Genomic DNA, 26867 nt, shown 5'->3' with positions numbered 1-26867 from the left:
AGAGGGAGGTGCCAATGGGAAACACCAGAAATCTCTTTTCTTCTTTGACTCTCCGTTTCTTTCCCTGTGCCATTCTGTGTCTTCTGCGTGCTGTCTCTCCCTCCTTTGGATGGCTGCCGTCCCTTTGTCCCAGCTTTATTTTGCCTCTTGGTCTTTGACAATACCTGTCCTCTCATGCTGCTTTGTCTGTCTCTCTCCCTTGCCCCATCCCTCTTGGCTGTGTGTTCTAATCCCCCTGCCTGTCTCTGCTCCTAACTCTGTTTCCACACCCCATGCCTCATCCTTCTGCTAACACGGCACCCTTGCTTTTCTGCCTCTCTGCGTCTCTCCCTGACCCCCTGCCTTGGTCTGTCCTGCCCATGGCCCTCTGGGTGCAGCCTTGTTGTTCTCCATGCCCCTGTCTATTCTCCCTGCCAGGCTGCGCCTCTGGGGCTCCTTGCTCCACCCCTGGTCCAGATTCTTCAGGATTCTCTGTGAGGAGATAACCAGGTGAGAACCGCCCCGGCTTTCTCTGCAGAGGGCAGGGCATGCTTCTCCCAGGAGCCAGGTTGCTGGACCAGAGGCTGCTGTGCCTCCCCTGAGCACTCAGCGCCTTGCCTTAGCAAAGCCCAGCCAACGTGGCTGCATGCAAACCCCTCACAGAGATCCTCCTTCAGCATCGCCCCAGGGGCAGGGGAAGCAGAACCCCGAGTAGGGGAGAATGCACCAGGCTGGTGCCTCCCGCGGGGTGGTTGGAGGAGACCATAGGACCTGTGGGAAGGAGGAGGACAGGGAGTGGGGATGCAGAGCCTGGGCCCACCTCAGGAGTGACAGAGCCCTCCTGTCTCTGTCCCAGAGGAGCCACACGATGACCGACGCCCAGATGGCTGATTTCGGGGCGGCAGCCCAGTACCTTCGCAAGTCAGAGAAGGAGCGTCTGGAGGCCCAGACCCGGCCCTTTGACATCCGCACTGAGTGCTTCGTGCCTGATGACAAGGAAGAGTTTGTCAGAGCCAAGATTGTGTCCCGGGAGGGGGGCAAGGTCACTGCTGAAACTGAAAATGGCAAGGTGCGTGGGACACAGTGGCAGGGCAGGAGGAGGGAAGGTTTGGGGGGAGGTTTGGGGAGGGGCTGCTTGCAGTGGGAGCCGAGAGGCCTGGAGAAGAGCCAAGGCCACTGGGAAGACCAGGACGTGCTCCGTCGAGCCCAGGACCTGATCCTTCTCAGATGGACCTGAGCAGGTGCAACAGGTCCCACTCAGGGATGTGCGCCCCTTGCCAGAGAGGATGCTGAGGGAGAAGCACCTCAGCTGTTTTCCTCTTCAGAGGAGTCTTGTCGATAAAGAGGGTACAGACATGCATTAAATGAAGCTCCCTTTCTTGCACTGTATCCTCTCTCTCTGTGCCTCAGTTTCCTCCAGGGGTCCACTCGCTCAAATTCCCTTCACCCAAACCAAGAGCAAACTCTTACACCCAGATGAACACCAAGAGCAGGAACGTTGGAGCTCAGTGCCCAGTCCCGGGGCTAGTGATAGACTCAGAAGCCCCTGGTCCCTGGCTGCCTCACACCAGCCCTGAGAATTGCCAGCGGTCACCAGCCACTCAGAGCTGTGTGCCTCACAGACCTGTGTGGAATAACAGGCCACAACCCACTGGGGCTCTGACTCTGATCCCAGCTCTGCCACCAGCTAGTCACCGTGCGGACAACTCATTCAGTCATTTAGAGCCACAGCTTCCTCCACCATTGAAAATGCTGGGATGCCTGTGGGCAGGGTCTAATGAGTTCAGGTCACGGCACACTGACCAATGCCAGTCAAACCCCACTATAGTGGCCGATAGGAAGTGTAGGGGAGATGGGTGAGCTGCTTTTGCAGTAGGGGTGAAGGTTTGCCCTGAGCAATTGACATCCTGTGCACAGCTCCGAGAGCTGCTGGTCCCCAGGTCTGCCCTTAGACACTTGAAACACAAGGATGAAGGGTGATGATCATGGGCACAGGGTCTGGGGACCTGACAAGAGAAAGGGACCTAGGACAGTCTCTAGGATGGGAGTGACAGTGGGCAGGTAAATTACCCGGGGAGAGTGTCCAGGGGGAGCTATGGGTGGGGCTGGGGCACTGGTCAGGGAAGAGTAGGGGAGCAAGGCCAAGTCACAGCCTGTGGCCTGGGTGGAGGACAGTGGGCAAGGCTGGCAAGTGCACCTGGCAAGGGTCAAGGTGGGAGTATGCTCCCCCCATCCTCCTGCCCATGTGCCCTCTTTAGACGGTGACCGTGAAGGAGGACCAGGTGTTGCAGCAGAACCCACCCAAATTTGACAAGATCGAGGACATGGCCATGCTGACCTTCCTCCATGAGCCTGCGGTGCTCTACAACCTCAAGGAGCGCTACGCAGCCTGGATGATCTACGTGAGTGGCTCCCACACACAGCACGGACTCTGTGTCCTGGATGGAGGTCAGAGTAGTGCAGGGGCACTCTCCCAGGAGAGGGGTGGGCATCTCCCACCTCCTCGCCCCTGGTCAGCTGCAGGAAGGGAAGAGCCAGCTGGAGTGACCAGGGATGCCCCTACCTGCCACCACTGCCCACCCCCGGCTCTCCCCACCAACCTCCTTGTCTTCTCCTCCAGACCTATTCGGGCCTGTTCTGCGTCACCGTCAACCCCTACAAGTGGCTGCCGGTATACAACGCCGAGGTGGTGGCCGCCTACCGGGGCAAGAAGAGGAGTGAGGCCCCACCCCACATCTTCTCCATCTCCGACAACGCTTATCAGTACATGCTGACGGGTGAGCTCGGCCGCCCCTGACCTGTGGCCCTCAACCCTGACACCCACCAGCCCCTCAGCCCTGACCCATCGCCTCTCCTCTTTTTCCTTCCAGATCGGGAGAACCAGTCCATCCTCATCACGTGAGCAAGCGCCAACCATACACAGGGGCTTGGGCTGGGAGCACCCAGGCTGACACCTGGGGTGCAGGTGGGGAGGAGAGGTGCAGGGCTCTCATTAGAGGAGTGCCAGAGTGGTGACTGGTGACAGGCAAATCCTGTCGAGTGCTGGGCTCTGGTGGCCGGGCTTGGGAAGGGGAGCGAGCAGTGCTGAGCTCTATGTAGAGACCAGAAAGAACCCTGAATTCTGATTGGTCCCTGTGGCCCCCAGTGGAGAATCTGGGGCAGGGAAGACTGTGAACACCAAGCGTGTCATCCAGTACTTTGCCAGCATCGCAGCCATAGGAGACCGAGGCAAGAAGGACAACGCCAGTGCGAACAAGGTGCCACAGGCTCCACGGCGGTGGGGAGGGGGCGAGGTAGACAGGCTGACCCAGGTTACCCTGACCCTGTCCTCCCTGGTGAAGCAGTGGGGACACAGGGCTCCAGAGGGTCAGCCCAGTGTGGAAGACTGTCCTGGCAGGAGACACACACCCTGAGGTCTGTGCATGGCCTTTGGAGCCATAGACCCACCAGTAGTTTGTCCAGCCCCAGCCCCAGTCCCAGGGCCAGAGCAGCCTCCTTGCCATCCCACCACCGCCTGGAGGCGGACGGAGCTGAAACTTCCGCTCTGCTCCCTTTGCAGGGCACCTTGGAGGACCAGATCATCCAGGCCAACCCCGCTCTGGAGGCCTTTGGCAACGCCAAGACCGTCCGGAACGACAACTCCTCCCGTTTTGTGAGTGCCTCTGCACTGCCCACTGGCCACATCCAGCCTTGGCAGGAAAAGCGGGTGCTGTTCTGCTGTGCCCAGTTGATCGTACTGAATCTAGTCTAGGGATATAAACAAATGTGTGTGCACATGCATGCACACGCACCCACTCTCACACTCACACTCCAAACCCTCCCAACTCAGCCTGGGAGTTCTGGGAACCCCAGGAAAGAGACCCAGAGTCACCACAGCTCTTCCACAGCCAAGTAACAGCTGATCTGGGTCACAGTTTAGATTTTTCTTATGAGTATTTCCAAAGCTCTTGCACATTGGAAGTGGGAAGAGAGCATAGGCTCTGGAGCCAAAGGCCTGATTTCCACTTGCTCAGCAAGTCCTCACACCTCTCGGAGCCCAGTTCCTTACCTGTGGAACAGCGGTGCTGATATCTACTTGCACATCATCGGGAGGAGTGCGTGCGAGTAGAGGCACGAGGAGGAAGCGTTCTGTGTGTGTTAGCCTGGCTCGGCTTCCATCCAGAGATCCTGGGTGAGATGTGGGGCTGGGCATCCTTTTCCCCTGATATGCAACTGAGACACCAAACAGGTGGTTTGTATTTCCAGAACCATCCAGGGCATTGTGGGCTGAGTCAAGGGCCAAGATTCCATTCTGTCCCTTCTCTCACTGTCCCATCTGCCCCCAGGGGAAATTCATCAGGATTCACTTTGGAGCCACTGGAAAGCTGGCTTCTGCAGACATAGAGACCTGTGAGTACCCGCAGGGGCCGTTGTTGGGGGCGGGGCCCTCTCTCATCTTTCCCTCCATCTCCTGTCTTTGTCCACACTGGCCTCTTGGCTTTAGTACCCTTTTTCTTTCAATCACATCTTCTCCCCTGGCTTTCTCCATGGTGCTGTGGGAGCGCCCCCCATCATCTCCACCCTTTTGCTGGCTCTACTCTCTTTCCTTCATCACCTGCCTTCCCCGCTCCCCCCACCTCAGATCTGCTGGAGAAGTCCCGGGTGATCTTCCAGCTGAAGGCTGAGAGGAACTACCACATCTTCTACCAGATCCTGTCCAACAAGAAGCCAGAGCTGCTGGGTGAGCCCAGCCTGCCCACCCTCCCCGCTGCCCTCCCCACAGCCTCCCTGCGTGCAGGCCAGGGCCCTCCCCCTCCTCACTCTGCCCACCTCCCTGCTCACCCTTCTCCCCTCCTCCCTCCCCTTTCCTCTCCCTGCTCCTCCTTCCTCTGTCTTCCCACCTTCTCCCTCCCTTGTTAGCTGGGCCAGCTCTCCCTGCCCCACCTGCCTCTGCTGTCACCCCCCATGCACCTCACTCCTCCACTCCTCCTTCCACTCTTCCCTCGGCACGCGCCTTCCCTTATGTGCCTCCTCATCGCCCACATGTCTTCCCCCACCATCCTCCCTCTCCCTTTTCATGGGGGGCCTCCGGTCCTCCCTCCCAGGCCCTGCTTCCACTCTGTCACTTTCCTTGGGCCTTCTTCTTGGTCCTCACTGACTTTCTTCTTCTCCACCCTGTCCTCTCCACCTCATTTCTCCCGGTCCCACCCCTTCCCTGCCCTCTGCCCGCCCCCTGGCCCCTGCCCTGCCCCTCACCTGGCGCAGACATGCTGCTGGTCACCAACAACCCCTACGACTATGCCTTCGTGTCCCAGGGAGAGGTGTCCGTGGCCTCCATCGATGACTCTGAGGAGCTCATGGCCACCGATGTGAGTGAGGAGACTGCTGCGGCCACACGAGGGCCCCTGGGGGTGCCGGGGCCACTGCTCCAACCCCCTCTTTGCTTTCTGCTGTGTCCCAGAGTGCCTTCGACGTGCTGGGCTTCACTCCGGAGGAGAAAGCCAGCGTCTACAAGCTGACGGGCGCCATCATGCACTACGGAAACATGAAGTTCAAGCAGAAGCAGCGGGAGGAGCAGGCAGAGCCAGACGGCACCGAAGGTGCGAGGGGCAGGCCGGCAGCGCTGGAGAGGCCCGGGGTGCTGGCCTGTCGTGCTGGGCCTCCCACGCTGCAGCCTACAGTGGTACCTTTCAACAGTTCTTAAGGAATTAGGTTGACAACAGGTTGTGTTTACCACAGTGGAGAAAGTGGAAGGAAACCAGGAGAAACATGAGAAGCAGGTGGTCAGAGAGTGGTGGCTTTTTCCAGGGGCAGGCTCTGCTGCATCCCGTGTGGTCCTGTCCCCAGGTTTTCTCTTCGGTTAGAACCCAGCCGGGCTGGCTCCTAGAGGACCTGAGGTGTGTGGAGTAGAGGGGTGGGGAGGGACAGAGATGTGGGAGAGGTGGACAGACAGGGAGTCCTCCCACAGTCCCACGGACTTCTCCACCTCAGCTGTACTAACCACAAGTGAGTTTGGGATTTTTCCTCCTGTGCCCAAGACTCACCCAGCCCCACGAGGCACAGCCCAAGCTCTGCACATCGCCATCATTAGTGTGGGGTGTTTGCCTGTCCAGGCCTTGGGTGAGCCCCTCACAGGCTCATGCCATGTTCTATTTGGGAGGCAGCAGGCCAGGGGTCAGGACACAGCTCAGGGCATTGGTGTGTCACCCCCTCTGGGCTCAGTTTCCTCCTCAGTCCTCTGGGGGCTGCTGTGAGAATCTTTGGAGAAGGAGACGTGGAGATGTGAACAGTGCTAGACAGATGCCCGGGAACTTTCCTCTTGGCCCACCTTCACAGAACCTTTCTCCAAGTCTGTCCAGATCAAAATGTCAGCTGGGTTTCACGATAGAATGTCAACAGTTATCACAAAATTCTTGAAATTACACCAAATAAATCCCCTCTAAATAGAGAAATCCACATGTTGGATGGCACAATGGGATGGCTGGGAGTGGGGGATGGGTGCTGAACTACACACTCGTTGGGAGCCTTGATTTCCCAGCCAGTCAAATTGGTCAACATGTGAACTAAGAGCAGAGCATGCCCAGTCCGGGGCTAGATACTGGGGTGGAGAACACAGGAAACAGGGAACAGAGGACACCTGCTTCCATCAGCCACATCCCTGCCCTGGAGGGGCAAGGGCTGCAGTGAGCATAAGACCCAGTGCTTATGAAAGGCCTAGCCCAGAGACGGGACACAGACAGAGCTGGGAGGAGATGAGTGTGGCTGGAGGCCGTGGGCTAGACAAGGGCCTGGCATCCTGCCTGACTCAGCGCACACTGGCTGTGTGACCATGGGCAAGCCTGTGTTCTTTCAGACCTCCACTTCCTCCTCTTTAAGGAAACAGGTTGGACCTGAGGCTTCCTAAAGGCTCTGACCCTGGGGCAGGGAAGGAGGGTCAATTAAAGTGCTCACTCACTCCTTTCTCTCTCAATCAGATGCTGACAAGTCTGCCTACCTCATGGGGCTGAACTCAGCCGACCTGCTCAAGGGTCTGTGCCACCCTCGGGTGAAAGTGGGCAATGAGTACGTCACCAAGGGGCAGAGTGTGCAGCAGGTGTACTACTCCATCGGGGCACTGGCCAAGGCAGTGTACGAGAAGATGTTCAACTGGATGGTGACACGCATCAACGCCACCCTGGAGACCAGGCAGCCACGCCAGTACTTCATAGGAGTCCTGGACATCGCTGGCTTTGAGATCTTCGACGTGAGTCAGGGGAGCCCTGGGAGTGGGCAGAACATCATTCACTCATTCACACCTTCAACTGCCATTGCTGAGTGCCAGCCAGGGGTTAGCCTGGGAAGGTGGTGGGGACTGTGCGGTATGGCAGAGGCAGTCATCGTCCCTGTCTCCAGGGGAAGCTCTCCTCTGCTGCCCTGACCTGGGAGGGGACCAGCTGCACCCCAGCTGGGCTCGGGCACAGTTCATGGGCACAGCCCTGGGCCAACCCCCAGTGGCCACTCAGACACCCACCTACCTGACTGCTCCCACCCCTCTCACCCCTGCAGTTCAACAGCTTTGAGCAGCTCTGCATCAACTTCACCAATGAGAAGCTGCAGCAGTTCTTCAACCACCACATGTTCGTGCTGGAGCAGGAGGAGTACAAGAAGGAGGGCATCGAGTGGGAGTTCATCGACTTCGGCATGGACCTGCAGGCCTGCATCGACCTTATCGAGAAGGTGCCACCTCCGCCCCACTGCCCGCGTCCCCCACCTCTGCCATCCCAGACAAAGAGGCAACCCCAGCCACTATACACCCCAAAAACTAGAGTTCCCGGGATCCCAAGCCTCTTTCCAGGCCCAGCTTCTACTCACGGAGAAGTCAAGGCAGACACAGGATGAGCCCCTTCTTCCTTTCCTTCCTTCTTTGCCCCTTCCTTCTTGCACCTGTATGGTGGTCACCTCTCAGTGTCTTAAGAGTGAGATATAGTGAAGGAGAGGACCCTTGGCCCCTTGACAGCCCATGAGAAGAAGCATCATTCATGGAAAGATCCTAGGCTAAGACTAGAGATGTTTGGCTTCCCCTCATCTTGCTGTGTGTTGAGAAATAAGCCAGTCTCCAGCCCCGCCTGTCTATAGGTGTTTCTTGGGAGAGACAGTGGTGCTGGTGGCAGGCTCCCCCGTGCCAGGGCAGAGCTGCTCTCAGTGTGCCTTCGCTCTGCAAACACAGCACAGACCCTCACCCCACCCAGCCACTGCCTTCAGAAAACAGGAGCTTCCGCACAAGCTCTGAGTCATTATCCCGAGATTCTTAACCCGGGTTCTCATCTTTCAGAGGCCTCAGAATCACATAAAACTGTGCAGGAGAAAAGCATACATGTGGGCTTGTTCATGTGCATGCATATATGTGTACATGCATTGTTCTGGAGCGTCAGTCTTCGGCTTCATCAAATTCTCAAAAGGATTCCTGCCCCAAGAAAAGTCGAGAACCACCACAGTTTCTGAACTGCAGATTATTGTGTAGAATCTGGGTCCTTCTAAGCATCCTTTGGAAAATTGCTACCAGAGTCATACAGATAGGCATCTGGCCTGCCCCTGCAGTCTAGTGCCTCTGACACATCTGTCCCTGCCCTGGTGTCTCTGGGGCAGGGAGCCATCGGGAGGAAGGAACTGTGTTGTGAGGCCGTGGGGGCCTCAAGGGGTGATTAGGAGTGCATAGCGCTTTGTTGGGTCCACTGGGGCAGAAAGAGGCCAGACCTGAATGTAATTGGATTCAGGTTGATTTCAGGAAGATGGGCTTCCTGTCTGGGGTTAAGAGGTACCAGTGCAGCCAGCAGTACTGGGCTGCAGAGTCTTTTGTCTGTCAGGGTGTGGGACTCTGGGAGCCTGGGAGTGCACTCAGTGACTGTCTCTACCTCTCACCCTGCCCTCAGCCCATGGGCATCATGTCCATCCTGGAGGAGGAGTGCATGTTCCCCAAGGCCACCGACATGACCTTCAAGGCCAAGCTGTACGACAACCACCTGGGCAAGTCCAGCAACTTCCAGAAGCCACGAAATATCAAGGGGAAGCCGGAAGCCCACTTCTCCTTGGTGCACTATGCTGGCACTGTGGACTACAACATCCTGGGCTGGCTGGAAAAGAACAAGGACCCTCTCAACGAGACAGTGGTGGGCTTGTACCAGAAGTCCTCCCTCAAGCTCATGGCCACACTCTTCTCGACCTATGCTTCTGCCGATAGTGGTAAGGGGGCAGCCCCTACACTGGGCCAGGGGACTTCTGGAGGCGCGAGGGATCAGGGTCCTGCTGCTTCAAAGCACGTGACTCCAGAGGCAGGGGGAGCCCGGGCGTCAGCCCACAGCAGTCCCTCTGTACCTGCCACTTTCCACTTTGTGTTGCGGATGGTGGTGTTTCCTCAAGACTGTGAGAAACTGGAGGTCGGTGAGAGTGGCGCCCGCCCCACCGGAGCATGCCAGGCATGGAGCAGTGCATGCAGGAGTCCTCAATAAACGTGGAGAGGACCAATGAACAAATGAGCCTCCAATCCGGAGAAGGAAGAGAAGGGTGTGGGTTGAAATGAAGAGGGTAAAGTATGAGGAGAAAAGTAGAAAGGGGAAAGATATAGGAATGAAAGGTGAGGCTGGAAGAGGGAGGTATGGGGCACTAGCGTTACTTCCGTGCCTGCTGCACGGCAGGCATTGGTGAGCTGCCTCTCGTCTTGATCTTATCTAATGCTCTTTACAACTTCTATTAGTGCTGTCATCCTCATGGAAAACTGAGACTGACTTGGAGAATAACTTGCCCGAAGTCACACGGCTACTGAGCAGTGGAGCCCTGCCTCTGCCTGAGGGCTTCTCTGTTCCCAAGCTCTTGGTCATTGTTCCTTCTCTTGTTCTTAGCGGATAGCGGTAAAAGCAAAGGAGGCAAGAAAAAGGGCTCATCCTTCCAGACAGTGTCAGCTCTCCACCGGGTAAGCAGGCCCAGAGCAGCCAGGGCACCTGTGGGGCAGGCCTGGCTCGGGCCTCTTGGCTGCACCACCCTGTCCTGATGCTCCGAGTCTGGGGAGGAAAGAGGCCAGAGCTATGTGGGGCTTTCTGGTGTGTAGCTTCCACACAAGCCTGAACTCACATCATAAACTATGTGTCAAGCCCCTGGCCCTTTGATGGTTCTGGTGACAGGGTGGCTGGGGCCCAGGGCTCAGGGACCTAAGGGATGGTCCTTGTGGCCCCTAACTCCCCACCTTCATCCACCCGCAGGAGAACCTGAACAAGCTGATGACCAACCTGAGGACCACCCATCCTCACTTTGTGCGCTGCATCATCCCCAACGAGCGGAAGGCTCCAGGTGAGCCAGGGGGAAGGCCACAGTCTGGGGAGGATGTCTGGCATCACTTGCCCTAAGGCCGACTGCTCCCCTCCCCTCCACCGCAGGGGTGATGGACAACCCCCTGGTCATGCACCAGCTGCGCTGCAACGGCGTGCTGGAGGGCATCCGCATCTGCAGGAAGGGCTTCCCCAACCGCATCCTCTACGGGGACTTCCGGCAGAGGTGGGTATGGGGCTTCTCCAGAGCTCAGGGAACAGGGGCAGCTGGGCTGCCGAGAAGGGAAAGGGCGTCTGCCGGTGGCCCTGGCATTCTGCGGGCAGGGATCAGTGCAGAGCGTGGGTGACTCCGGCACTTCGCTCCCCAGGTATCGCATCCTGAACCCAGCGGCCATCCCCGAAGGGCAGTTCATTGACAGCAGGAAGGGGGCAGAGAAGCTGCTGGGCTCCCTGGATATTGACCACAACCAGTACAAGTTCGGCCACACCAAGGTGAGCACAGGGAGGAGACAAACCAGTTAGAGGAAGACATCTCTTGTCCCTTGACTCCTCACCTCATGACTCCTTTGCTTTCACCAGTCAGCTTGGCAACATCTCTGCCCCCCCTCCCCGTGCTACCCCTCCCAGTGGGGCATCCAGCACCACTCCTGTCACCCCAGCTCCCGCTGCCGTGCACCTCCTCCCTCCAAGCCTGTCCTAGTAGTCACCCTTCCCAACATGCCCCCCCCACCCCTGCCTAGCAGCCCAGGCCCAGCGCACACTTCCCTGCAGGTGTTCTTCAAGGCGGGGCTGCTGGGGCTACTGGAGGAGATGCGGGACGAGAGGCTGAGCCGCATCATCACACGCATCCAGGCCCAGTCCCGGGGCCAGCTCATGCGCATCGAGTTCAAGAAGATGGTGGAACGCAGGTGAGGCAGGAGGGAAGAGAGCGTTGCCGTAGAGATGTGAGAGCAAACAAGCAGCACCAACTACTGAGGGTCAGAAAACCCGGCTCCAGATCCAGGCTCCACCACTGACTAGCTGGCCTGGGCAGGTTACTTTGCCACTCTGGATCCATTTTGAACTCTTTTTTAAAAAAATAAAAAAGAAAATTCCCTATAGGAGAATACAAGTTAAGACTCCAATGAGATACCATTTTAAAAAACACTAGATTGACAAAAATTAAGAGGTCTGACCCATTTCTTACAAGTGTGTAAATTAGTGCAACCTCTGAAAAACAATTTATCATTATCCGTTGGCCGGGCGCGGTGGCTCATGCCTGTAATCCTAGCACCCTGGGAGGCCGAGGCGGGTGGATCGCTCGAGGTCAAGAGTTCGAGACCAGCCTGAGCAAGAGCGAGACCCCGTCTCTACTAAAAATAGAAAGAAATTATCTGGCCAACTAAAATATATGTAGAAAAAATTAGCCGGGCATGGTGGCGCATGCCTGTAGTCCCAGCTACTCGGGAGGCTGAGGCAGTAGGATTGCAATATATATATTTATTTAAAAAAAAAAAAAGTTCGAGATCATTATCTGTTAAAGTTGAACAACTGTATACTTTTCAGTTTTGCCCCTGAGTGCATTCCTACAGAAAAACTCCTACATGTGTGCACCTTGAAATGAAAAAGAATCTTCCTAGCAGTGTTGGTCATAATAGCAAAGATCTGGAAACAACCCGAATTTCCATTCACAGGAGAACAGATAAATAATATTATAGTCATTCAGCGGAATATTACACAGCAATGAAAAAGAGTGAACCACAGCTCCTATGTCTGAACCTTAAAAGCATATTGTTGAGTGAACAAAAGCAAATCACAGAAGGATACATACAATATGATGCGATTTTTATAAACTTCAGAGTATAATAATAAAAACCACCAATACATTTTTAAAGATACATACATATACGGTTAAATTTTTTTTTCAAAAAAGTAAAGAAAGGAAAAACAAGATTCAGAGTAGTGGCTGCTTCCAGTAGGGGGACCAGGGAAGGGTCCAGGAAGGAGCCACAGGTAGATCCAATGACGGGTGCTTTTGTTTGGGGTGGTAAGTTCATGGATAGCCATTTTGTTTTCATGCTTCATAACCTACATATATATTATAGATATTCCTATATGTAAAACACTACATAATTTTTAACATACTGAGGTTCTTATGAGACTAGAAACACTCAACATGGTAAACAGTCTGTAACTGGTAGCTTCCATTACTACTAACGCCCCAGTAGGGAAGATATAAACATTTCTTTCGTTGGTTAATTAATAAATACCTATTGAACAACTCCATGTTCAGTGTAGTGATATTGGGGGTGGGAGTATATGCAAGGAGTAAGGTTACAAGACGGGACTCCTAGTGCCTACAAACTTGCTTAGATGGGGGAAGCCAAGTGCAGTTGGGCCCATGATTGTGAATTGCTCTAACATAGTGTCCCTCCCTGCCGCTATGTTTCCTTGTCAGGGATGCCCTGCTGGTAATCCAGTGGAACATTCGGGCCTTCATGGGGGTCAAGAATTGGCCCTGGATGAAGCTCTACTTCAAGATCAAGCCATTGCTGAAGAGTGCAGAGACAGAGAAGGAGATGGCCAACATGAAGGAGGAATTCGGGCGCATCAAAGAGTCACTGGAGAAGTCTGAGGCTCGCCGCAAGGAGCTGGAGGAGAAAATGGTGTCCCTGCTGCAGGAGAAGAACGACCTGCAGCTCCAAGTGCAGGCGGTGAGGCCATGAGATTATTTCTTCAGCTCTCTCCTCCCCTCCCCTAGATTATAGTCCTTCATAACCAGGGACTGAGTGTCTAGGAGTGCCCACTCTCTTTAAGATGCTGGGTCTCTCCTCTCTTTAATCATCAGCTTCCTCCATGTCCTCTTCTTCCAGGAACAAGACAACCTCAACGATGCTGAGGAGCGCTGCGACCAGCTGATCAAGAACAAGATCCAGCTGGAGGCCAAGGTGAAGGAGATGAACGAGAGGCTGGAGGACGAAGAGGAGATGAACGCCGAGCTCACTGCCAAGAAGCGCAAGCTGGAAGATGAGTGCTCTGAGCTCAAAAAGGACATTGATGACCTGGAGCTGACACTGGCCAAGGTGGAGAAGGAGAAGCACGCAACAGAGAACAAGGTGAGGGCAGCTCCCTCTGGCTCCAGCCCAGGTCTCCCCAGGCTTCCCAGACCAGAGAGTGGTCCTGGTCCTTGACATGAAGGTGTCCAGGATGATGACCTTTGACCCTAAAGGGGGTGGGGTTCTTGGTCACAGGTGAAGAACCTGACAGAGGAGATGGCTGGGCTGGATGAGATCATCGCCAAGTTGACCAAGGAGAAGAAAGCTCTGCAAGAGGCCCACCAGCAGGCCCTGGATGACCTTCAGGCTGAAGAGGACAAGGTCAACAGCCTGACCAAGTCTAAGGTCAAGCTGGAGCAGCAGGTGGATGATGTGAGTAGTAGGAACCATGCTTCTTCTCTCAAGGTTTTGCAGGCAACACCATTGGTCCTGATCTCTAGAACTAACTTCTATGGCCCCAGGAGCTTTTTTGCTCTCTTCAGTTTCTCACTAGGCTGGGTTCCTGAATCATTTACAGTCGCAGGATTTCTCTGCTGGTTTGACTTCCAATCCCACTGGACTTCGAGTTAAGAAGGCAGCAGAAGAGCATGCACTGTGGATTCCATGTTTTCTACACTTCACTCATTTTCTTCTCTCCGTCAGCTGGAAGGGTCCCTAGAGCAGGAGAAGAAGGTGCGCATGGACCTGGAGCGAGCAAAGAGGAAGCTGGAGGGTGACCTGAAGCTAACCCAGGAGAGCATCATGGACCTGGAGAATGATAAGCTGCAGCTGGAAGAAAAGCTCAAGAAGTAGGAGCCCGTGGTGGCTGGGAGGGGCTAACGGAGGTGTTTGGCCTGGTGGAAAGAGCACAGGGTGCTGTGCCCCCAATGGCCATGGTTGCCTTGGGCACATTGGGAATGAGGGAACCACAGCCCTCCCCCTTCACTCTCTGGGCCAGGGAGAGGGAGCTGGTTCTGGCATGCTAAGGCAAAAGAAGAGAATGTGCCCAGAGGAAGAAGGACCACCTGTCACCCCCAACCCCCACCCTTCTCCTCCAGGAAGGAGTTTGACATTAATCAGCAAAACAGTAAGATTGAAGATGAGCAGGCACTGGCCCTTCAGCTGCAGAAGAAACTGAAGGAAAACCAGGTGACTTTCTTCCCAGAGCAGCCAAGGGGGAACTCAGTGGCACTGAGGTGGCTGAGGCTATGGAGCTGCTCAGGGTTCTAGAGAGTATCTGGAACTCCAGGCATTCCCATAGACCCAACCACCCCAGATTCACAGGCTCCCGGGAACACCAGCCTTCCCCTAGTAGAGCAAGAATGTGTTATTTTAGCAAAACTATTTTCGGGAGGAAATCATACCCACTAGAAAGGCTTCTCTTCCTGAGATATGCTCTGCCTCATAGACTTTCTGCTCTGGGACAAATGATGGGGCTCCATTCTCCTCTAACCCTCCCTTTGGTACTTCTCTCTGTATAGTGGGGTGAAAAAACCACTCATGGATCACCTTCCTATGGGCTTCTCTGTTCATATCCTTCCTGGTACTAAACCCAGCCACTCACCTGGGCTAAGTCCCCATAGGGCACACATGATGTGAATCAACTCCTACAACCTCGAGCAAGTCACTTACTCTCCCCAATCCTCAGATTCACTTCTCATCTGTAAAATGGGTCTGACAATACCTGCCTTACAGGACCAGAGGCAATAATGTATATGAAACCACTTTGTCAACTAGAAAATTCTATATAAATGTCATTTAGGTATACTTCCCCAATTCCTTCTCATTCCCTCTGCAGGACAAGATTAAATGAACAGCCACAATCTCCCTTACAATTAGTGTACCTCAAACTTTAATGTGCTTTTAGTCTCAGGTTTGTCGTAGGAGCCCTGGAAATAAGGCAATTACTCTCATTCCCATTTTATAGCTGCAGAAGCTACATGGGCAGATCTGGACATAGTGACCCCAAGGGCAACAAGCATTCAGCTACTGAGGCAGAACTTTGTCCTCTCATTTTCTGGTCATACTGTAGCCAGTAAAAGAGCTAGTCTTCCCTCAGTACTTGGAGCCCACGGCTCAGGCTGCTGGTAACATGTGAAGTTCTACTCCTCTGGGGCTGCCCAGGGCCTGCCTTCAGTAATAATTTGACCTTCTGTCTTCTTGGATGCCCCCTCTGGGTTTTAGCTAGACTACTGGGTTATCCCAAGGTTCTCCTACCCTAGATCTGGGCAACTTCTCTGGTCTCTTGGACTCAGAACCACAGTACTGTTATCTTTACCAGGTCTTGGCAATGGGCTGTGGCTCCTCCCTCTTCCAGCCCAAGGTGGCATACAAGCTCCACCTTCTCCATCCTGGGAGCAGAGGCATGGTGGCCCTCTCTGTCCAGCTGCCAGGACCACCCAGGCACTGTCCATTAAAGCTGTCTGTAACCCCAGATGAAAGTAGTCCCACCAATCCTCCCCTTTGCTCCTGGCTAGCCAGACAACAGATCAAAATGGTAGACAAGGCATTTTCCCAATTTAGTTAAGAACAAGGTTAAGGCCAGAAATATGAGGTAGAGGCATGATGAAGAAGAGGGCACCCTGCTAGCACTCACCTGCAAGAGAGCAATAAAGCTGAAACTCAGTCCTGGGCCTAAATAAGGCAAGTCCTGGAGAATGAAGAATGTGGTTGATAACTTTGTGGTTAACTTGGAAAATTACAAAAGAATTGATTGTTTCAAGGTATATTGTTGCAAATATTTTTAAAATACAAGCACCTACTTTCCTGTCTTATGGATAGCAGAGCAGAGCCTAGTGAATCTGTGCACACTTTGAGATTCATGATTGTGCAGGATCTCAGGATCCTCCTCTGGACACAGATTCTCAGGATTCAGGGCTGTAGATGCTCAGACTGGGTCTGGGAAGCCCTCAGGAAACGCCTTGAAGGTTTGGCTTCTACCGAATTCCTACTGATGGCCTGTGCATTAGAGAATGTTTAGCAGCATCCCTGGCCTGTACCCATGAGATACCAGTAGCAACCCCTCACCAAGTCATGACTATCAAAAATATCTCCAGACTTTGCCAACTGTTCCCTGGGCTGTAGAATTGCCCCTAATTGAGAACCACTGCTCAAGACGGACCTGAGTCCTTGGGAGCCTTTTAGAACCCTGGGGTGGGGGCTCTGGTGGAGGGGTCCAGGCGATGGGTCTGAGCCCTCTGTGTCTGGCCCAGGCACGCATCGAGGAGCTGGAGGAGGAGCTGGAAGCCGAGCGCACCGCCAGGGCCAAGGTGGAGAAGCTGCGCTCAGACCTGTCCCGGGAGCTGGAGGAGATCAGTGAGCGGCTGGAGGAGGCCGGCGGGGCCACGTCCGTGCAGATCGAGATGAACAAGAAGCGCGAGGCCGAGTTCCAGAAGATGCGGCGGGACCTGGAGGAGGCCACGCTGCAGCACGAGGCCACGGCCGCCGCCCTGCGCAAGAAGCACGCGGACAGTGTGGCCGAGCTGGGCGAGCAGATCGACAACCTGCAGCGGGTGAAGCAGAAGCTGGAGAAGGAGAAGAGCGAGTTCAAGCTGGAGCTGGACGACGTCACCTCCAACATGGAGCAGATCATCAAGGCCAAGGTGGGTGCTGCTCAGCCTCACCTCACCTTCTCCCTCCACACAGCTGCACTGTCCCTCCACCTTCTCTCTCTACCTGCCATCTCCCTTGTCATTCTCACTGCCTTCATCAGCCCTTGGTCTCGCTTCCTCTCTACACTGCCCGCCCCCCATCCTCACTTACATTTGTCTCCAAATCCCTCCTCAGATTGTGCCCTCCTGCCCTGCCCCATCACCCTCCTGCCTTCTATGCCCTCCCCACCTCAGCCCCTGTCTTCCTTCCTCTGGTCCACACATCCCCTCCCACACTCACCCTTCTGTGTCCCTTGCTGCCTGAAGGCAAACCTGGAGAAGATGTCTCGGACGCTGGAGGACCAGGCCAACGAGTACCGCATGAAGCTGGATGAGGCTCAACGCTCCCTCAATGACTTCACCACTCAGCAAGCCAAGCTGCAGACCGAGAACGGTGGGTGCCCCCAACCCGCCCCTGACTACACGGAGTAGGGCATTACTTGCCCCTTCCAGGGCCCACAAGCCCCTCATTCCACCTCCAGGAGAGTTGGCCCGGCAACTGGAGGAGAAGGAGGCGTTGATCTCCCAGCTGACCCGAGGGAAGCTGTCCTACACCCAGCAGCTGGAGGACCTCAAGAGGCAGCTGGAGGAGGAGGGCAAGGTGAGGCCAGCACGGGCAGCAGGCCAGGCTCGAGGGCAGCCCCAGAACAGTTAACCTCCATAGCAGAAGTGGAGCCTAGAGCTGGAGAGAGGCCACTAACAGAAGACCTTCTAATCTAGTGTCTTCTACCCTGCAGCTAAGTGACACCCAAAAGTCATTTAATGCCTCTTCCCTTATTTGTAAGGGGCTGGAGTGGGCCAACTGGGAAGTTACTCAAAGATGCTGAGATGCCATCAGCCCTCACGCTGTGTGAGGCTGGGCTTGGTTGAAGTAAATAGATGTGAGGAGGATCCAGAGAACGGGTGGGCAGGGATTCCCTCCTACCTCCCGGTGCCCGCCTCCCCCAGGCGAAGAACGCCCTGGCCCACGCACTGCAGTCGGCCCGGCATGACTGTGACCTGCTGCGGGAGCAGTACGAGGAGGAGACGGAGGCCAAGGCCGAGCTGCAGCGCGTCCTGTCCAAGGCCAACTCGGAGGTGGCCCAGTGGAGGACCAAGTACGAGACGGATGCCATCCAGCGGACTGAGGAGCTCGAAGAGGCCAAGTGAGCTCCAGATGGGCCCATCCCGATTCTCAGAGAGAAAGGAGAGAGAGGACCTAGGGTGGGGACAGGCAGAGTTGTCATGGGAAGGAGGTGGGAGAGACTTGGTGGCAACAGAAGTGGTGAAAGAAAGCCTGGATCCTGCACTCTGTGAACCCTTTCTGGCCCTGACCCACTTCCTATGACGGGCGAGCTTTTGGCCCGGGTTATACCTGATGCTCACGTATAAGACGAGCAAAAAGCTTGTTGGTCAGAGGAGCTACCGTCGATCAGCCTGGTGTGGAGGAGCAGGGGGCACTGACACCCAGATGCCACTGCGTGTAGGGAGGATGCCTGGGCAACCGGTGCTGGGGGACTCTGTTCTAGGACCAGTCACCATGGCTCCCTCGAGGCTGGGCTTCCAGCATGCCAAGAAGCTATGGGCAGGGGGTGCTTCCTCCTCGTTGGCAGTCGGTGGAGGGAAGGTTGACCCAAGGCCCCACTGCTGCCAAGTAGAGTCACACACACACCCCACCCGCCCCGGACAGGAAGAAGCTGGCGCAGCGGCTCCAGGACGCCGAGGAGGCCGTGGAGGCCGTCAACGCCAAGTGCTCGTCGCTGGAGAAGACCAAGCACCGGCTGCAGAACGAGATCGAGGACCTGATGGTGGACGTGGAGCGCTCCAACGCCGCCGCTGCAGCCCTGGACAAGAAGCAGAGGAACTTTGACAAGGTGGGCTGTGGGTGGGGGCCACAGCCAGTGTGCAGGGCCGGTGGGGGGACCTCAGTGTGAGGCCAGAGCCATCCTGCTTGGAGGCAGGGGAGGAGGCCTGAGCCCCGGGGGGACAGGGTGGCCTGGGACATTCCCTGGAGATGGGGCTGAGGCTGGGGGTGGGGGGTTGCTGTGCAGTGAGCCTCATCCCTGTCCCCGTCCCCGGGCAGATCCTGGCCGAGTGGAAGCAGAAGTACGAAGAGTCGCAGTCAGAGCTGGAGTCCTCGCAGAAGGAGGCGCGCTCCCTCAGCACCGAGCTCTTCAAGCTCAAGAACGCCTATGAGGAGTCCCTGGAGCACCTGGAGACCTTCAAGCGGGAGAACAAGAACCTTCAGGGTGCGCTGGGGGCCTGAGAGGCTGGGGAGGGGCTGGAGGCAGGGAGGCCCATGTTGGGACAGGCTTTGAGCTTCTGGCCCTCTGATCCCCAGAGGAAATCTCGGACCTGACTGAGCAGCTGGGAGAAGGAGGAAAGAATGTGCACGAGCTGGAGAAGGTCCGTAAGCAGCTGGAGGCAGAGAAGCTAGAGCTGCAGTCAGCCCTGGAGGAGGCCGAGGTGAGAGCCTGGCGCTCCCTGCTCCTCCGAAGTCTGCCGCTGTCTCTCACCAACCCCCCTCACCTGGGCATGGTCCCCACCCCAAGACAAAATCTATTAGTTGTGTATTCTTTGTCATCCAAGGTCATCTACCCACTACCCATGACTACCTCCAAAGCCAAGGGTCTGCAAAAAGGAAAATGTCAGAGTCTGATCATAGGCCAGAAGGCTTTTTTTCCCCCACCAGGTTTTCAAGGTTGGAATCTGCCCCTTATAATAACTCCTCAGACAATGGGTAGGAGCGTGGCCTCCAGAGTCAAACACACTTGAGTTTCAAACTCGGCTTGCGGACCTCTGATGTGTCACTGGGCAAGATCCTTCAACTCTCTCTGCCTCGGTTTTCTCATCTGTGAAATGGGATTTATTTTACATACCTCATAAGATTTTATGCATGATTATTACGACGATTAAATGAGGTAACACACTTGAGCATTTAATACATGTTAGCTATTGCTACTATTCATTTTTAAGCACCTGGGCACAGCTCTGAGTTTTTTAGCTTCTAACTTTTCTCACTGAAGGGTGAGAGGCCTGGGAAACAAACATAAGATTTTGAATTTGTGATTATAAAAATCTTTCCTTTTTCTATAATATTTTAGATGAGTCAAGAACTCAGGCAATGTTAGTGCTAGACAGTCCAAACACTTTCCTTGACAAAGGAACCCCAGAGAGTCTGGCACTGCCTCCCCTAGGGCACCTTGGTGGGCACGGGGTGCAGGTCCCACCTCCTCATTTCTTCCCAGCTCTTCTTCTCAGGGCCATGGTCCTGGCTGACACCCTGTATCCTCCCAGCCTCCCTCCCACACCCTGTCCTGTGCCCTGTCTGTCCTGACCCCCTCTCCCCACCCCTCCAGGCCTCCCTGGAGCACGAGGAGGGCAAGATCCTCCGGGCCCAGCTGGAGTTCAACCAGATCAAGGCAGAGATCGAGCGCAAGCTGGCAGAGAAGGACGAGGAGATAGAGCAGGCCAAGCGCAACCACCTGCGGGTGGTGGACTCGCTGCAGACCTCCCTGGACGCGGAGACGCGAAGCCGCAACGAGGCCCTGCGGGTGAAGAAGAAGATGGAAGGTGACCTCAATGAGATGGAGATCCAGCTCAGCCACGCCAACCGCATGGCTGCCGAGGCCCAGAAGCAAGTCAAGAGCCTCCAGAGCTTGCTGAAGGTACACGGAGACCTTGGAAGCAGGTGGTCACCTCACCCAGAGGGGACTGGCCCCCATGTGGCCTAGTGAAGTGGTGGTGTCCCATTGCAGGCATCACCTGTTGCGGCCCCTCTGCCCTTGAGTCATTGCAGAGACCTCTGAGGGCCCCTCCTGAGCCACCGCAATGGGCTCTCCACTGAGGCCACTTCCACCTAACAGCCTTGGGAAGGGCAGCGAGGCCAGCTCCCTACCTCATTCCCCTCCTCCTGGTCCTCAGGACACCCAGATCCAACTGGATGATGCGGTCCGTGCCAACGACGACCTGAAGGAGAACATCACCATCGTGGAGCGGCGCAACAACCTGCTGCAGGCTGAGCTGGAGGAGCTGCGTGCCGTGGTGGAGCAGACGGAGCGGTCTCGGAAGCTGGCTGAGCAGGAGCTGATCGAGACCAGTGAGCGGGTGCAGCTGCTGCACTCCCAGGTGAGGGGGCCTGGGGCTGCCATGTGGAAACCTGCTCAGTGTCAGAGCCCAGGACATTTGTAGAAACCAGATGTTCTAAGTGAGCATTTCTATCCAGGGTCAGAAATCATATCATCTCTTGGGCCAACTCTCATCTGTTAGTAGTGGCTGCCAGAACCACTGTCTTGAGAAAGAGGTCTAGACTTAAAAGCTAAGAGTGTCATGATTGATTGGTGATGCCTGCCAAAGCCACAAATCTGGGAGAAGTAGAAAGCGTGCTGTTATTTGATATCCTTGATCTAAAAGACTACCTCCAGCTTGCTCTGTAAAGAAGAGAGTTTGGGAGTTTAAAGAAGCATAACTGTATCTCTTGCAAACCAAACTCTGGATAGAACACCATTTTTCTGCAATCCCATTCACAATGCTTTCAGTTTTACTCTGCAATGAGTTTTCGTGCCCACCCATTGTAGTGGCCGGTGGAGTTTTGTTCTGTAATCCAGTATGAGAATGACATCATCCTCTGACCTTGTCCCCTCTTCCTTACCCCACCACATTCTTGTTATACCTAAAGTCATTTCCAGAATATTGTCCTAGTAAAAACATTGTTTCCATTTTCCTTGGAATATTGCCATGCTCCGACATAACCATGTTACTAAAGAGCTCAGGAGTAGAAATGCAGACCTTTTGCTATTTGAAGTCTTTTGTCAGAGCTGAGTAATTGTAGACATAACGTCCAGAACATAGCCATTTCATAGGAAAAGGGAAAGCAGGTGCAAAACAAGGAATATCCTAAAAGCAGTGCTTGTTATCTAAAAAAAAATGACCACCTTTAGTTCCGTCTGGATGAACGTGTGGAATCAGGTAACAAAGCACAGTATATATGTGATGGCTTTCTCTCCCCATGTCTAGAACACCAGCCTCATCAACCAGAAGAAGAAGATGGAGTCAGATCTGACCCAGCTCCAGTCAGAGGTGGAGGAGGCCGTGCAGGAGTGCAGGAACGCTGAGGAGAAGGCCAAGAAGGCCATCACGGATGTGAGTGACCACCCACCCCTCCCCTAAAGACACAAATGAGGCCCTGCGTCCAGGCAAGGCCACTGTGCTGTGACGCCAAGTTGACTTCGCAGTTCTGTAGGTTTAAGGGCCTGAGGGAACAAACACACAGATGGAAGAGAGGAGACCTTTTCGGGGAAGAGGCCACGGTGGGCCCTTGTTCCGTGATACTTCTGCCCTGCGCACAGGCCGCCATGATGGCAGAGGAGCTGAAGAAGGAGCAGGACACGAGCGCCCACCTGGAGCGCATGAAGAAGAACATGGAGCAGACCATTAAGGACCTGCAGCACCGGCTGGATGAGGCCGAGCAGATCGCCCTCAAGGGCGGCAAGAAGCAGCTGCAGAAGCTGGAGGCGCGGGTGCGGGAGCTGGAGAGCGAGCTGGAAGCGGAGCAGAAGCGCAACGCGGAGTCGGTCAAGGGCGTGAGGAAGAGCGAGCGGCGCATCAAGGAGCTGACCTACCAGGTGCAGCTTCTCTGGCCCCACACAGGGCCCTGCTGTGCCGCCTTCCAGGAATGCCCCGCAGCCCTCCTGCCACCTGCTCCTTGAGATGCTGTCTGTAGATTAATCTTTCCCATTCTCTGCAGTCGCTTTGGCTTGAGTCCATACATTTTTCTAGCAAATGGAGAATCTACTTCTACTTCCTGAGAGCTCTTTTAACCAGCCTTTCCCCAGGCTTTTTTTTTTTTTTTGAGACAGAGTCTCGCTTTGTTGCCCAGGCTAGAGTGAGTGCCGTGGTGTCAGCCTAGCTCACAGCAACCTCAGACTCCTTGGCTCAAGCAATCTTACTGCCTCAGCCTCCCGAGTAGCTGGGACTACAGGCATGCGCCACTATGTCCGGCTAATTTTTTCTATATAGATTTTTAGTTGGCCATATAATTTCTTTCTATTTTTAGTAGAGATGGGGTCTCACTCTTGCTCAGGCTGGTCTCGAACTCCTGACCTCAAGCGATCCACCCTCCTCGGCCTCCCAGAGTGCTAGGATTACAGGCATGAGCCACCGCGCACAGCCTCCTCAGGCTTTTTAATAACTCCAGGTGCTACCATGAAAGCTTCAGAACAGTCCAGAGAGTCTTTTCACCTTCTACCAGCCTGACAGGGAGGGACACTGTGGCACTTTAGGGATAAGAGTCAGGTGATGGGAAAAGACTGAGATATTTTCCAGGGAACTTCTGCCAGAATGTTCTCAGACCTCCATCAGCATAGCTCAGAGCTTTTGCCCTTGGCTTATTATTTTTAGTGTGCCTGGGAAGGAAAGACAGAGGAGATGAAGTCATTGGTCCATTTGACAGATGGACACCAGAGGCACAGGAAAGAAATTGCAGATGTAGAACTCCATGTTTATTGTAGACAAAAAGTGGAAATGGCATCCTAGCACATGCCATGATTTGGAGATAGGAATGATCAAGTGATGTCGGAGCCAGTAATCCTCCTGCCTGAATTCTGGCCCAGTACGATATGTTAGAATACTGACCTATAATAGATTAGGATAATCTGGATTATGACAATACCCCCTTCTTTCTGCATTCCTCATTATTCCTCTCCTGGTCACTCCAGAACCACTGGCCAAGAGCACGTATGTTGCTCCAGGTTAGAGTTTCTCCACCAGGTTGGAGCTGGGACAGACCTGGTGCCTCCACATTCCACTGGGTTCTGCAGCACTCCCCCCACCCCCAGCCTTAGGACAAAAGCCCTCATTGCTTCCTGGATCCCTGACTGAGAGCCTTGCCTTCCCCCTTTGACCTATAAGTAGAGTCAGAAATGGAATCTTCCCCACCACCTCTTTGACCTGAGCCATTGGAGGGAGCGGCAGCCAGGTGTGGGGAGAAGAGTGGAACCGTGGGGGAGGGAAAGGTGACTGCACTTGCTCCTCTCCCAAAACTGGTTTCTTCCACCCGTCCACCCCAGACGGAGGAGGATAAGAAGAACCTACTGCGGCTGCAGGACCTGGTGGACAAGCTGCAGCTGAAGGTCAAGGCCTACAAGCGCCAGGCTGAGGAGGCGGTGAGTTCTCTTTCATAAACATTCCTACTATGTGTGAGAACCAATGAGTGTCCCCCACAGCAGGGCCTGGACAAAGGGTTTGCTATAAATGTTAACTCTCAAGCATTTGTTATACTCATCTGGTGTGCTCAAAGCTGTGTCAGGCACTCTGAGTTAACAAAAGCACCTGCCCACGAGCTGCTTATAATTCATACACCATCAGCCCAAGAGGAGGCAGTGTAGATGCTAATGCAGGCCATGCGGCAGCCAGGGCTGAAGGCTGGAAGGTGGCCTGGAAGGGGACCCGACTCCCCCTGGAAGGCACAGGGCAGTGGGGAAAACATCTGGGTGGACATGAGGTGTTGACGACCATGCCTACGCAGGAACCCGAGGTCGGGAGCGTCTCTGTGAGTCATGGTGGGGCAGGTGCAGTGAGACTGGATTCTGAGGGGGCCCAGACCAGGCAGCACGGGATTCATCTTGGCAGTGGATGGCCGGGAAGGATTCCAAGTGCTGGACAAGTTTGAGGAGGGTGCCAGGTGCAGGCTGCCCTTGGGAAGGCTGTTGCAGGACCACGGGTGAGGAGCAAGTGGCTCAGGGACAGAGAGATGGACCCCACCCTCACAGCCCCTCTCCCCTCACCCTCCCATCCTCCCACCCCACAGGAGGAGCAGGCCAACACCAACCTGTCCAAGTTCCGCAAGGTGCAGCACGAGCTGGATGAGGCGGAGGAGCGGGCGGACATCGCCGAGTCCCAGGTCAACAAGCTGCGGGCCAAGAGCCGCGATATCGGTGCCAAGGTGGGTCCCTCCCCTGGGCTTTGCTGGTCACCCCCACGTCAGCATACCCCCTGACATGAGTGCCCCTCAGGGTGGGCACTCCTTGTTCTATATGTGGGGTGTCCCCCCTGAGGGTCCCACAGCACCCGTAACCTGGGAATCCACCCTCCTGCTCAAAACAGCCCCCTCTGCAGAAAGCCCCAGTCCTACCTCCTAAGCCACAAGCACCCCTAACATGGGACCCCAAGATCCCCAGAACCCTAAACTCTCCCTCCAAAGGCATCTCCCTGGTGGCCCTCAGGATTCCTCCCCACACTCTTCCTCCCTCTTGCCAGCTGTCCCCTCACACCTCTTATTCCCTTCTCAGCAAAAAATGCACGATGAGGAGTGACGCCACCTCCGAAACCTCACCCTTGCTAACATATAATAAATATGAATGCCAGCCTCTGCCTGAGCCCCTCTGTCCTTCCTGCCAGCTGTCCATCCTGGGGCAGGAGTGTTGGTGGCCCGAGAAGAGAGAGGCCCCAGAGTCTGTGTCAGATGCAACAGCTGGGACATCCCACATCTGTAGAGAAGGAAAACCAAGGCCCAGGGAAGTGAGGGGTCCTGCCTGAGGTGGCACAGCCATGAGTCCCAGTTCTGCTCAGTCAACCACACAAGGGGGGGGGTGGATTTCAAAAGTGGAGAAAACAAAGGCACTAAAATGGTGAGCCAGTTCTAGATCGTGGGAGGTAGAATTTTGGTGCTAAAGCTGAAGCCACCCTCCCACCTCTAAGGCTGCAGAGGTTAAAGGTGTCCTTGGATACCCACCCTTTCCAAAACGAATTTCCCACTGATGCCTGGAGGGGCTTGAAGCTGGCTGGGGACGGCGGTATGGGGAAAGGAGGTGAGAGAGATCTCGCTCTGATCAACGCCCTCCCTGTCATCCCCCAGGGGTCTGACCCCAGCCTCTGTGAGTCAGCCCCTTATCATGAGGGCAGCCTGAGACTCTGGGGCCAGCTGACACTGAGCACAAACCAGTATGCGGTGAGAATCAACCCAGGGCATTGCTCGTCCCATTTTGGCTCTCACACCTGCAGACAAACACAGGTATGTGTACAGGTACACACCACACACTGCATTTCTGCTCTCTCTGAGCTCCTACCAGGGATGGTCTGGCCCACGACACACAGCCGCTCAGGGGACAGGCCTGGTCCTGACCCCACTCTGGTCTGACCCCACTCCCCACTGGGCCTTGCAGCCAGGCTCATCCCTTCACCTGGCACCCCATCTCCCCGACTCCCCAAGCTTCGTCCACCCCCAACCCCCCAAGGTCAGTCAACTAATCTTGAGAATGGATTGTGCCTAAGGCCCTGAGGCCTGTGAGTGGACATCAGAGAAACACAAAATCTGGCTTGTTCTAGCCAAGCAGAGGCTTCCAGCCCTGATGGGGAGCCAGGACACAAGGACAGGAAGATAGGAAGCAAGAAGCAGGAGGCAGGAAAAGTCAGACCGAGAGAGGAGTGGCCACCACCAAGGGCAGCAGAGCACCACCACCAGAGTTCCAGATCTAGGGTTCAGGCAGGACTTGGGAGCTGGGGCCTGCCACTGGAAGGAGCACCCCAGAGGAAGAAGGATTGTGTTTCGGGGCAGGAGCACGTCCACATTAGAGAGAGGAGACAGCAGGTCAGCTTGGATGGAGCTGCTGAGCCAGGCCAGGCTGGGCCACTCAGGCTCAGCAGGGTGTCTTGGCTGCACTGGACTGTTGTGGGCCACATAGGACTGATGCCCGGGCTGCAGCAGTGCCCGCTCCAAACTCCCCTGGAGCTGAGCCCTCCCATAGCATTCATCGTGGAGAGCCCTTCACCAGCTTGTCTCTCTTCCAGTCTATGAGTGCTCAAGAACAGGCCCACCTGTCACCTCTGAACCCCTGGTGCCCTGCACAGGGTCTGTGCACGGGAGGCCCTCAGGATGTGTGTGCTGAGGAGCTGGCAAGCTGGGAAGGTGCGTCCTCCAGTGGAGAGAGCTGCCAATGCGGCTGGCCAATTTTTTCTGAGTTACGAGGGCA

The 26867-nt window shown here is 55.2% G+C and overlaps 1 protein-coding gene across 1 annotated transcript; it reads left to right on the top strand.

The window, feature by feature from the left end:
* The first annotated feature begins 847 nt into the window (after nt 1-847).
* On the top strand, nt 848-25211 carry MYH6 (myosin heavy chain 6). Its single transcript, XM_069463613.1, has 37 exons — nt 848-1048; nt 2238-2381; nt 2600-2756; nt 2850-2877; nt 3125-3236; nt 3539-3631; nt 4305-4368; nt 4601-4699; nt 5224-5327; nt 5420-5558; nt 6933-7201; nt 7504-7674; nt 8868-9177; nt 9834-9904; nt 10191-10278; nt 10365-10482; nt 10625-10748; nt 11028-11164; nt 12694-12949; nt 13109-13351; nt 13487-13663; nt 13934-14079; nt 14329-14419; nt 16483-16872; nt 17188-17314; nt 17403-17521; nt 17869-18065; nt 18590-18773; nt 18983-19148; nt 19241-19365; nt 20259-20567; nt 20824-21027; nt 21916-22041; nt 22248-22523; nt 23967-24062; nt 24707-24841; nt 25188-25211. Exons 1-37 carry the CDS (start codon nt 848-850, stop codon nt 25209-25211), a joined length of 5820 nt encoding a protein of 1939 aa, XP_069319714.1.
* Nucleotides 25212-26867: the final 1656 nt, after the last annotated feature.

The sequence above is a fragment of the Eulemur rufifrons genome, chromosome 2 (genome assembly GCF_041146395.1).
Source record: "Eulemur rufifrons isolate Redbay chromosome 2, OSU_ERuf_1, whole genome shotgun sequence".
Taxonomy (NCBI): domain Eukaryota; kingdom Metazoa; phylum Chordata; class Mammalia; order Primates; family Lemuridae; genus Eulemur; species Eulemur rufifrons.
This window is presented reverse-complemented; position numbering and strand designations above follow the sequence as displayed.

Excerpts from the sequence above, each read along its gene's own strand:
- MYH6 (XM_069463613.1), top strand. The coding sequence starts at position 848 with ATGACCGACGCCCAGATGGCTGATTTCGGGGCGGCAGCCCAGTACCTT. Across the intron at positions 3,632-4,304 it reads ACGACAACTCCTCCCGTTTT|GGGAAATTCATCAGGATTCA; the intron begins GTGAGTGCCTCT and ends ATCTGCCCCCAG. Across the intron at positions 16,873-17,187 it reads AGCAGATCATCAAGGCCAAG|GCAAACCTGGAGAAGATGTC; the intron begins GTGGGTGCTGCT and ends TGCTGCCTGAAG.